The sequence below is a fragment of the Nerophis ophidion genome, linkage group LG13, assembly GCF_033978795.1.
Source record: "Nerophis ophidion isolate RoL-2023_Sa linkage group LG13, RoL_Noph_v1.0, whole genome shotgun sequence".
Classification (NCBI taxonomy): domain Eukaryota; kingdom Metazoa; phylum Chordata; class Actinopteri; order Syngnathiformes; family Syngnathidae; genus Nerophis; species Nerophis ophidion.
Window position 1 is genome coordinate 35813182 of NC_084623.1, and position 13195 is coordinate 35826376.

At 39.3% G+C, this 13195-nt stretch overlaps 1 protein-coding gene across 1 annotated transcript in view; it reads left to right on the forward strand.

Annotated features, from left to right (window-relative positions):
• The window catches only part of LOC133564490 (chloride channel protein 2-like), a 361490-nt gene extending 353191 nt beyond the window's left edge, over nucleotides 1-8299 (forward strand). Inside the window, exon 23 of the mRNA XM_061918842.1 lies at nucleotides 6656-8299. Within this exon, the coding sequence (XP_061774826.1) occupies nucleotides 6656-6850 (195 nt within the window). The 3' untranslated portion in view covers nucleotides 6851-8299. The remainder of the gene's footprint in view (nucleotides 1-6655) is intronic.
• Nucleotides 8300-13195: the final 4896 nt, after the last annotated feature.

Consider the following 13195-nt stretch of genomic DNA (forward strand, 5'->3'; position numbering starts at 1 on the left):
TTCTGTCTCTCACAGTTGAAGTGTACCTATGATGGAAATTACAGACCTCTGTCATCATTTTAAGTGGGAGAACTTGCACAATCGGTGGCTGACTAAATACTTTTTTGCCCCACTGTAAATAGATAAGCATAACAACAAAATAGTCACTGATTCTTTCTTCACTTTCTGGTTCTCCTTCATTATGGTCAAATGCCTTTGGCAGACAGCTTTGAAAGTCAAAGTCATTCTGACCTTATTTTCCTTACCTTGTAGCACAGACTGTTGTCTGATCCTGATCTCCCCGATTTCATTTTGGAGTACAACAGATTCCTGTGTAGAAAATGGCTTGTGAAGTGAAATTATAGACTAGCGCATGATCACAAACTAAACCCCCTGCAGTACAGAGTACAGAATATAACATTGTTTTACATTTTACTGATTTACACACCAGGTGGAAATTGTTGCGATGCTCAAATAGTGAACAGCCCACAACAATCAATAAAATAATTGGAAATTGACATTAGTGGTGGTACTAAAAAAGTGGAATTCAAATCAGACATTGACCTAATGAAACTGGCCTGGATGTAAACGACGGGTTCCCCCTTTGTCCCACAACCTGCAACTCATGCATCTATCAACAGGTCATTTGGCCCCACTTCTCATTAGCAAATTGATCTGTCTCTGTCAAGTTTGATAGGTGTTTTCTCCAGTCTGCATCGTCCTGCTTTTTCCACAGATTTAGATTTGAACCAGGGCCACTTCAGAATAGTCCAATGTTTGGCCCTTTGCCATTCTTGAGTGTCTCTGGCTCATACTTGCCAACCTTTAGACCTCCAAATTCGGGAGATGGTGGGGGGGTGGCAGGGGTGTATATTGTAGCGTCCCGGAAGAGTTAGTGCTGCAAGGTATTCTGGTTATTTGTCCTGTTGTGTTTGTTGTGTTACGGTGCGGATGTTCTCCCGAAATGTATTAATTCTTGTTTGGTGTGTGCTCACAGTGTGGCGCATATTTGTAACAGTGTTAAAGTTGTTTGTATGGCCACCCTCAGTGTGACATGTATGGCTGTCGATCAAGTATGCATTGCATTCGCTTATGTGTGTGTAAAAGCTGCATATATTATGTGACTGGGCCGGCACGTTGTTTGTATGGCGGAAAAGCTGACGTAACAACAGGTTGTAGAGGACGCGAAAGGCAGTGCCTTTAAGGCACGCCCCCAATACCGTTGTCTGGGTAGAAATTGGGAGAAATTTTGGAGAATGGTTGCCCCGGGTGATTTTCCGGCGGGGCACTGAAATTTGGGAGTCTCCCGGGAAAATTGGGAGAGTTGGCAAGTATGCTCTGGCTCATTGTCCTGTTGGAGGACTTATCTGCGACTGAGACCAAGCTTTCTGACATTTTACAAAAAAAGGTCAATTAGAATAATGCATAATGTTGGATATGGAGAACGTACAAACCCTTTATGTGTTAAATCACAATATTTGAAATTCAACGATTTGGTGCATTTGCAAACAGCTAAAATTATGTATAAACAAACTATAACCTGCTACCAAAGAATATGCAACAATTCTTCCCAAAAAAAGAAGAGAAATCTAACTTTAGAGGAAAATCTCATTTAAAACATTTTTATGCTCGTACAACACTTAATTAAACCTTTAGTTTATCATTATGTAGAATTAACTTATGGAACGGATTAACCAAATAAATCAAACAAAGCACCAATATGATTCAGTTTAAGACGCTGTTCAAACTACATGTGTTCACAAAGTACACAGAAAAAGAATTGTGATAAACGTCTTGAACCCTTTTTTTATTTAATTTATTATTGTTTTGTTTTTTTATTATTGAGACAAAGATTAGTTATGTATTTAATATTTCTTTGCTTACTTTGGTATATTATGTATTTATTATTTATTTGTTCACTGTTCTGTTACAGAGAACAAGGAAATCAGATGAAATTGCTATGGTATGAAAAGGGGTGGGATTAAATAAACTCTGCTTCTTCCTAATCCTACTCCTTTTCAGGCATACTGTAATGAAACAATTGGAAATGTGTGATGCATTACATCGTATCGTATGCATGTTTGAAATAATCTGAAACTGAACTGAACTGAACGCTCCAGAATGCAGTGGTAGTCTTGAGATTTCATTTTAATTTGCAAATTCCGTCTATGCAGTTTTACACACATGAAGACACTCATGCTGTTTTTGTCTCGATGTAGTTATGCCGTGCCACTACATTCCTCGGGCAGGAAGCCTCCCTCTTTATAGGCCAAGTATGTTAAAAAACACAAGGAATTTGACTCTTTAGTCCGTGCACTGTGGACGGCTGTCTGCGGTGCCATCTTGGTATGAACCAAGAGGAAAAATTTCAAAACACAAATATACATTTAAAAGAGCACAGAGCTGATGCAACCAACTGCTACTTAAGTAGCCCCCTTTCTACATACAGCTACAAAAGTAAAATAAGCAAAATTAGTGATAATACGATTGCACCATGCGTAGATAACAAATAAACACAAACACCGATTTCAACACCCAAATACACTTTTGTGATGTCCGCAGTGCTCTACCCTAGTGTTTCCCAATACGTGAACCCCCCAGGGATACGCGGGGTGATTGTAGGGGATACGTTAAGGCCAATGGCGACCAAACGCATAGCGACAATACAAAAAATTAGAACTCCATTGTTTTTAACAAAGCAAAGCCTAATGGAAACGTCTGCCACGCGGCTGCCGTGGAGGATTAGAAAACTGTTTTAAAATCCTGTACGTCAAGCCCATAGAAATGCATTGGTTTTACTTTTTGTTTTGTTTTCCCCAGCCATTTATTTCATGATTATTGGATAAAGGCAAAATACCACCTCGCGCTATAAACCTGCATTCTAAATACATACTTGTCCCGCGCTCATGTCTTCTCCCGACACAGTGTTTCAATTGTTGCGTACCAACCAATTAGGCTACTTGTTAACACACGTTAGTATTCTTAGAAAACTGCCATACATGCGCTGGAATAATGGACAAATGGCTAAAAAGAGTACATCCCCCCTCCGGAGAGACATCATGGGTGTCTACCAGTAGGCCTCCAATCGAGGATACCCCTGCCGGTGACAGCAACCCAGGTTTCTCTTCCTTGGATCAGGGTGCAAGCAGTAGGGTAAGCGCTACAATTGATGCTAGCCAAGTATGTTGAGCATGATGCAGAGTTTCGGCTCCCTGACATGATAAAGCATACGGATAGAGACATCATGACATCATCAAAAAGACGCAAATATGATGAGAACTACATTGCTTTATAGTTCACCTGTATTGGTACTGGTTCGTCTATTCGGCCACAGACTGTTATATGTATAAAAGTACCATCTCACAACTCAATGAAACCTTCACTCTCACTTGAAAAATAAACCACGGAAGTTTTTTTGAACGGGAATTATGTGGACTTTCGACCAGTAAGATCGTGTTTAAGGGAAACCGATGCAGTTAATAGGAAGGGACTAGAATCTTCTTATATTGTGAACTACCGAGTGGCCAAGACTGGCAAGCGCCACACAATTGTAGAGGACAAGATTCTTAGAGAAAAAAAAAACAGGGAGGAAGGGGGTACGTAGCTGGAGATTAAATGTTTGAATGGGTACGGGATCGTAGACAGTTTGGGAACCACTGCTCTACACCGTCGTCTGCTGGGGTGGGGAGGGGCAGCACGGCCAGAGACAGTAACACACCCAACAAAACAACCAAAAGAGTTGACCCCGTCCTAGGCTACCAAGTCGCTCTCAACCAATGTTGAGAATCTGTCCAGGGAGACCAAAGTGTCCGATTTATGCTCATTTAGCCAGGGCCCTATAAAGCTCGTCCATGTCAACACTAAAAGCAGCCCTGTCTCTTCCTCCGCGTCGCCTCTGGTCTCTCCACAAGGATTCCGGTGTGGCAGAGAGCCAGCAGCTGGTCTCTGGTGCAAACATGGCCATGGCTTCTCTGAGGCAGATCCTAAAGTTTACGAAAAAAGCAGTGCAGAAGACATGAAAGTGCCACCCCTTGTTGCGCAGTCTCCCTAGGTGGCCAGATCCAAAAGGAGAAAAAAAAACAGATGAAAACGAGGTTTACTCTTTCATCTATTTACCACTGTTTCACCTTTAGAAAACGGACATTTTCTTCCTGTAGATCACGGGTGTGGAACTCTGGCCTGCCACATCATTTTATGTGGCCGGCAAATGGCTGGAAATAATTAAGCACTTATGGCTACATGTATTTGTTCTCTCAGTATGGACAGAAAAATGCTCTTGTACTCTTAATTATCTGATCATACAGCAAGTATTTATAATTTTTTAGTTATCAAAAACATTTTTTTTATATCTACTTGTCTCAAAAAGGTTCATTATGTCTTTTTATTTACAGTCACAATCAAAAGTTTACATACACTTGGAAAGAACATCTCGAGTTTCCAATAATTTCTACAACTCTTATTTTTTTGTGATAGAGTGATTGGAGCACATACTTGTTTGTCACAAAAATCATTCATGAAGTTTGATTCTTTTATGAATTTATTATAGGTCTACTGAGAATGTTACCAAATCTGCTGGGTCAAAACTATACATACAGCAATGTTAATATTTGATTGCATTGCGCTTTTGGTAGCCATCCACAAGCTTCTGGTTGAATTTTTGACCACTCCTCTTGACAAAATTGGTGCAGTTTTCTGACATGGACTTGTTTCTTCAGCATTGTCCACACGTTTAAAGGGGAACATTATCACCAGATCTATGTAAGCGTCAATATATACCTTGATGTTGCCGAAAAAAGACCATATATTTTTTTAACCGATATCCAAACTCTAAATGGGTGAATTTTGGCTAATTAAACGCCTTTCTGTTTATCGCTCTTTGAGCGACGACGTCAGAACGTGACTTCACAATCGATCGACAACGCCATTTTTCCCTACCACATCGAGTCAAATCAGCTCTGTTATTTTCCGTTTTTTCAACTGTTTGCCGGTACCTTGGAGACATCATGCCTCGTCGGTGTGTTTTCGGAGGGTGTAACAACATGATCAGGGACGGATTCATGTTGATTTACGTAGAATGTGCATTGATTAGCACGGCATGCTAATCGATGCTAACATGCGATTTAGGCTAGCTGTGTGCATTATGCCTCATTTGTAGCTATATTTACATCCAGCCTTTCCCTCCATCCACATTTAATGCCAAATAGACGGATTTAAGTTGCTCCAGTGTCAAGGGATGCGAAAGTCCCTCGTTTGGTTTTTACCGGCGATGCTACGACAGCGGCACAGAGATGACAAGAATGTCTGGATATCCTGCAACACTCAAAGCAGATGCATTCCCAACGATAAAGTCAACGAAATCACAAAGGTGAGTGTTGTTGTTGATATTGACTTATTGATCCAGTGTCAATGCGAAAGTCCTGATCGGTTGGTCTACACATTTTACCGGCAATGCTAACGCAGAATAGCGTTAGCATGGCCGAATAGCGTCAATAGCTATTCGCTCAATAGCTTCAGTTTCTTCTTCAATTTCGTTTTCGCTATCTGCCTCCATACTCCAAACATCTGTTTCAATACATTCGTAATCTGTTGAATCGCTTAAGCCGCTGAAATCCAGGTCTGAATCCGAGCTAATGTCGCTATATCTTGCTGTGCTATTCGCCATTGTATGTATTGGAATCGCTATGTGACGTCACAGGGAAATGGACAGTGGCATCGCAAATGGCGAAAATCAAGCACTTTAAAGCTTTTTTTAAGGATATTCCGGGAGATGTAAAATTTTGAAAAAAAATTCGAAAAATAAATTAAGCCACTGGGAACTAATTTTTATTGGTTTTAACCCTTCTGAAATTGGTGATAATGTTCCTCTTTAAATCAGGACTTTGGGAAGGCCATTCTAAAACCTTAATTCTAGCCTGATTTAGCTATTCCTTTACCACTTTTGAACTGTGTTTGGGGTCATTGTCCTGTTGGAACACTTAACTGCGCCCAAGACCCAACCTCCGGGCTGAAGATTTTAGGTTGTCCTGAAGAATTTGGAGGTAATCCTCCTTTTTCATGTCATTGTTTGAAAAAGATGTACTAAAAAACCTGTGTTGTACATTACATTGGACATGCAAGTGTGAAAATGACATTAAATCCAAAGGTAAATATATAGTGTAGAAATGCACCCAATTTCTAGAAATGTAGTTTTGATTTGAAAAAATGTTCTGTGCTGATAGAAATGTTCCTCTTTTTTCTTCTTAAAGGGTGCTCACATTCCTAATGTTTATATTCATGCAGTATATTCAATATTACAAAAAGCCCTCTGAGAACATCCATAATTGAGACAAGGCCCTCAATAAAAGCAAGTTTGAAACCCCAATTCCATTGTCTTCTTAGTGCTCTGCCAGACACTCTAACCACTAGGCCATCTGCTGCATTGTTTTGATCAGGAAACATGGAATTTCCACGATTTTGACCATGAAAATTATCAAAATGTACAGGAACCACACATAAATCACATAGAAAGCATAAACCAAAAGATAATTTTTAAAACTTATTTTATTTTATTACTTGGTTTTGGAAAATCTCATGGTTAAGCCACCTGGTGGCAGGTGAGGCACTGCCTCACTTGCCTCCCCTGACAGTACGTCACTGAGTACACAGTATAGTGAAAGTCTGTTTTCTGTCCCTCCAGCTTCGTAAAGCCATCGAGGGCTCCATGACGGTGAAGGGTGTGAAGGTGCGTCCACCTCTGGCCAGTTTCCGGGACAGCGGCACCAGCAGCAGCGAGACCGACGCCACCGAGCTCCGCAAACTGTGGAGTTGCCAGAAGAGCGCCTCGCTGCCCCGCGAACACGCCCCGTCAGAGTGCGACGAGAAGTCCCAGTGAGGTACAAAATAGGACATGTCCAAGTCCTACATTCTCTGCAGTCAACAAAACAACAAAAAAACATGTAAAATTCCTCAGGGCTACGAATCAATATTTCATTGTGGAAAGATGTCCTCGCAGTCATTTTGTGCAAGACACTCCTCAGGGGAGCCAAACACATCTCAGCCTGTGTCCTGCTCTCTATTAACACCTGGGAACCAACAAGTGGTGAATTTCTAAAACAAACAAAAAGGGATTTTCTTAAGCAGTTAGTTAGTCTGATCTGACAGTTGCAGTCTGGTGTACTGTAAATGCTGATTAAGCACTGTTTTGTTTTGCACTGGAAAGACTCCTGGGTGTCCTCCCCCCTTTTTAGAGTATGGACCAGGCAAGCAGACATGCCCGACATAGCCTGTAACCATTTGAATAATGCATCCCTTAATGCACAGAAACATAGCCTTAAGTTTATGGCCTATCTAAATATAGATCGGACTGATCAGACGGACAGCAATGGACGCAAGTAAGCAAAGATTCAATGAATGAATTTGCCTCCAAATCAATGCACCTTTCTTCACCTTTGCTTTAGAGACACTGGATAGTATAAGAGATGATCAAACGTACACGAAAAGGGAGCGGAATGCGCTTCATGACTGCCGTACGAAGGGTAGAAACACTACAAGAAATCAATGGAAAGATAGTCGATTTTAAAAATGAACCTTGTTTAGATACCCGATTATTAGCTTTAGCATCGACGGAGGAAATCGGAGCTCTCATTGTTTTAATTCTTGGATTCAGTCATCAGTGAGCCTGACATGACAGATAATAAGTACTGTGTATTTAATAATTCATGTCTACCATAATGCATGAGGTTGGGCAATGTGTGCTCTGTTAATGGAAAGAAAAACACTGATTTCTCTTCCTTCTCCTCCGTGCTTCTGAGCCACAAAACTCCATGCCCCTATTTTATATATATATATGGTATTTTTTTATAGACCTGTACTACACCCACGGAAATGTTACTACAGTGCTGCGTGCCGTGAATGCGCACACTCGGAGCCGCCATCATTATCAGTTTCCCTTTTGATGTTCTGCACAGGTGGTACTGTAAGTACGGTGACACCAGTAGCATGGATTAGCATGAAATATACAGTGGTATGTTAGTTTGATTCGTTTGTTGGACAAATTGAGGGCCCTCGGTTATCTGGAACATTGCACGTGATTAACTAGGGCGTTTGCTCGCATGTAAACAAAGAATCGCACTCAGTCTCTGCGCTTGTTTTAATTCCGTCCAACTGCAAAATAATCCACCACCAAGCCAGAGTCCAAAGAAAGTTGGGAGTGGCAGCCCTTTTGTTAGGAAAGTGAGAAATGTTACTGAATTTAAAACAGAACTCGTAGCAAAGTACAAAAGTGGCTCATTAACAGTGGGGCAAAAAAAGTATTTAGTCAGCCACCGATTGTGCAAGTTCTCCCACTTAAAATGATGACAGAGGTCTGTAATTTTCATCATAGTTACACTTCAACTGTGAGAGACAGAGTGTGAAAAAAAAATCCAGGAATTCACATTGTAGGAATTCTAAAGAATTTATTTGTAAATTATGGTGGAAAATAAGTATTTGGTCAACCATTCAAAGCTCTCACTGATGGAAGGAGTTTTTGGCTCAAAATCTCACGATACATGGCCCCATTCATTCTTTCCTTAACACGGATCAATCGTCCTGTCCCCTTAGCAGAAAAACAGCCCCAAAGCATGATGTTTCCACCCTCATGCTTCACAGTAGGTGTGGTGTTCTTGGGATGCAACTCAGAATTCTTCTTCCTCCAAACACGACGAGTTGAGTTTATACCAAAAAGTTCTATTTTGGTTTCATCTGACCACATGACATTCTCCCAATCCTCTGCTGTATCATCCATGTATCCATTTTGGTATAAACTCAACTCGTCATGTTTGGAGGAAGAAGAAAACTGAGTTGCATCCCAAGAACACCATACCTACTGTGAAGCATGGGGGTGGAAACATCATGCTTTGGGGCTGTTTTCTGCTAAGGGGACAGGACGATTGATCCGTGTTAAGGAAAGAATGAATGGGGCCATGTATCGTGAGATTTTGAGCCAAAACCTCCTTCCATCAGTGAGAGCTTTGAATGGTTGACCAAATACTTATTTTCCACCATAATTTACAAATAAATTATTTAAAATTCCTACAACGTGAATTCCTTGATTTTTTTTCACATTCTGTCTCTCACAGTTGAAGTGTACCTATGATGAAAATTACAGACCTCTGTCATCATTTTAAGTGGGAGAACTTGCACAATCAGTGGCTGACTAAATACTTTTTTGCCCCACTGTGTATGGATTTAAAGGGGACGGGTAAATTATGTCTTAGTGAGTGTGTGGCAAAGTCACTGGCTGTATTTACACTGCACTGCTGCTGTGTTGGTGTTTCATTATGGTGTCATCTGGCGGATTAAAAAAGTTATTTCCGGACTTTTAAGCGCACACCCACCAAGTTTTAGAAATAATAAATAATGTATTAACCGCACTGGACTATAAGAAACAGATAGATACCGTCGCTAAATATTTTGTAAATTTGTATTTAAATACCTTAATTGTTTCCAAACACACGGTAGTAAAATGGCTGATCATCGTCTTAGACCCACTCGCTGCAAAAGTAGCTCTCCGTTCAGCTAAACAGACTTAATAGCTCCACCGGGACAATTTGGCGAAATTACCAAACTGAAACAATACAAAATAATGCCATACTTAAAAATACTAATACACACACTTGTAAACGTGTTAGCGTATTCGTAATGCTAACGACGCTAGCTTGATTACCTTACGATTACATCGCACATTGGGGCAGTTGAGGAAGTACGAATAGTTTTAGTTATATTGTAAAACTTACAAAAGTTTGACGGATTGAATGAAGAATCCTTTGGAGCAGAAACACTAAATACTTTCGTTTCAAAGGACAAAAAAGAGAATATGTTTTCATCCAGCAACACCGGCTGTGAGCAATCTAGTCGACAAAAAATACCACACTTTTTCGGTGTTCGTCCATGTTCTATGAAAACTCCAAACATTATGGCCGTTAGCGGAAAGAAATCCATAAATACACCACACCGTTTTATAAGTTGCAGGGTTCAAAGCGTTGTATAAAAAAAACGAATAAAAACAATAAAAAATGTTCTATATAGTTTTGAAAAAATACGGTACATTTGACCTACAATACAATTGATAGCGAATATAATTTAACTTATCTTAAAGTCTGGTAAATAGGAAAAAGTATAACATTTACCTTAAATTATCTCACACTTTGGATTTATTCATTTTTCAAAGTTCTATTTAGATCAACGATGGCGATCATACTCAATGCCAAACGCGGGCCGCCAATCTTCTGACATCTTTCGAGACAAGTTCTTCCTTAGGAATACAATTTGGCGCTTAAGTCAAACGATACAACAGCTTGTCGATCACATGTTTGTTTGTTAAAGTGACACACACATCAATGTGTTCTAGGGACACCTTATCACTGTGTTTCATAACATATCAATTCTTCTTTGCATAGTTCAACCATAGTTATTTTCCATAAAATGTAGCGTTATCAAGTGATTAATCGGATTGGCGTTATTTCCTACAGGACAAACTCATTTTGCAACAGACAAGAGCCGAGGTACCACTGTATATTCCAAACGATGGCAATGCACCAAAAACCAAAACTCATGACAAAAATGAAATAATTCAGAGATTTATTGTCCGATGAGCTTTATTTTCAACCAGTTTCTTTGAAGGGTTTTCGTGGATCAATTTCTACGTAACAAAATGACTGTACTATAAAATGATAATTTAATGTTTTAACCGATCCGATATTCTTTCCACGAGGGGCTTCTTTTATATGCTTTTCTATTGTTGCTATTATTTGTCACATTGTCTTTTTTTTTTATACTTTGCATATATGCAGTCCCGCTCACTGATGTTTCATCGACTCCATGTGGACGTCACATGTACGTACAGTAGAGGTACAATACTCTAGACATAGCAATCAAAGATTGATTAAGACATACGAGTATGCATTTCTTGGTGCCTTCCATTGTGTAAGGCCCGCCATATATACAGTGGGGCAAAAACGTTTTCAGTCAGCCACCGATTGTGCAAGTTCTCCCACTTAAAATGATGACAGAGGTCACAAATTTTCATCATAGGTACACTTCAATTGTGGGAGAAAGAATGTGGAAAAAAATCCAGGAATTCACATTGTAGGAATTTTTAAGAATTTATTTGTAAATGATTTTATGGAAAATAAGTATTTGGTCAACCATTCAAAGCTCTCACTGATAGAAGGAGGTTTTGGCTCAAAATCTCACGATAGATGGCCTCAGTCATTCTTTCCTTAACACGGATCAATCGTCCTGTCCCCTTAGCAGAAAAACAGCCCCAAAGCATGATGTTTCCACCCCCATGCTTCCTACAATGTGAATTCCTGGATTTTTTTTCTCATTCTGTCTCTCACAGTTGAAGTGTACCTATGATGAAAATTACAGCCCTTTGTCATCATTTTAAGTGGGAGAACTTGCACAGTCGGGGGCTGACTAAATACTTTTTTGCCCCACTGTACATTACACATGTTCACGATGCAAACTGAGATAGTTGTATATTTATTAGCGTGTAATAATCATAGTTGGGGTTTGTCATGTCTTTCTTTTCATATAGCTACTGCAAATGTAAATAATCAAATGTGCAATAACGGTCGTTCATCTCACTTTGTTAACCCTGTTTGGACCGAGTGCGAAGATAACCTTATTTTTTTAAAGTGTCCATAAAATGAATGTACGTTTGAGCCCACATGTTGATGTTTGGCTTTTTGAGCGGGAAGGTTTCCTTCAGAAGTTTGAATTTCATTCAAATTCGGCACAACTATGGAGGCATTGTTTTTGTTAGGATTTTTAGGTGATTTGCTTTTAAGAATATTTCATATGGACGAATATATGCCCTCGTTGCAGCTATAAGAGCTTTTGCCTACTCAGCATTTCTCTTCTGGTTCATTCCATAGGTGTTTGATTGGGTTTTTCCACTTGTCTGACTCATCTAAGGATGCCTCTATGGACCAAAACCGCCTTCAAAACAACTTAAAGTTAAATAATTGATTAATTAATGAAGTCTAACAATATTCATTCATAAACAAGTTGTCTGTCCATATTGTGTACAGGTATGAACTTGGGTTGTCCCAATCCGTTATTGATATCAGTCCGCATCAGCATAAAAACAAGTATCGTATTGTATACCGTATCTTTTCGGAGTATAAGTCGCTCCGGAGTATAAGTCGCACCTGCCGAAAATGCATAATAAAGAAGGAAAACAAAACATATATACTGTAAGTCGCACTGGAGTATAAGTCGCATTTTTTGGGGAAATTTATTTGATAAAATCCAACACTAAGAATATACATTTGAAAGGCAAATTAAAATAAATAAAGAATAGTGAACAACAGGCTGAATAACTGTACGTTATATGAGGCATAAATAACCAACTGAGAAGGTGCCTGCTATGTTAACATAACATATTATGGTAAGAGTCATTCAAATAACTGTAACATATAGAACATGCTATACATTTACCAAACAATCTGTCACTCCTATTTGCTAAATCCCATGAAATCTTATACGTCTAGTCTCTTACGTGAATGAGCTAAATAATATTATTTGATATTTCACGGTAATGTGTTAATAATTTCACACATAAATCGCTCCTGAGTATAAGTCGCACCTTCGGCCAAACTAGGAAAAAAACTGCGACTTATAGTCCGAAAAATACGGTAATTGCTTGCGTCTAAAATCGCCGATCCAAGCAGTCCTGCTACTCGTTATCTGTCCGTTAACATCTAATTGGCCTCCGATGAGCACACAATCGTGATTTTTCTGGTATTTTAGTGAAGTTATCTAAAGGTAAACATGGTAGGCTAAAGGCTAACCAGAGCTAACAGCTACACAACAGCTAAGCACACAGTAGCACACAAGCTAGACATACATAATCCTTGGTTAAACAATATTGCAGTCTAAAACAGCACATTTGGCAATATAAACAAGTATTAAGTAATGATAGGCAGAAGGGTGTTAGAAAGTATAACGTGTTGGCATCCTTCAATGTACTGCATTTTGAGCTTAAGTTAATCAATTATTATTGTGACCACTAGGTAAATTATAAGTTAATAATAAATAAGTTTGTATCATTCGTACCTACCATTGTGCTCTGTTTGAGTAATTAGTCTGGATCGAACCTTTTCTAAACATTTCAAACTACAAAATAATAAGACTAACATCGGTATCGGCCAATATTTGGGACTCTGTATTGTATCGGAAGTGAAAAGTT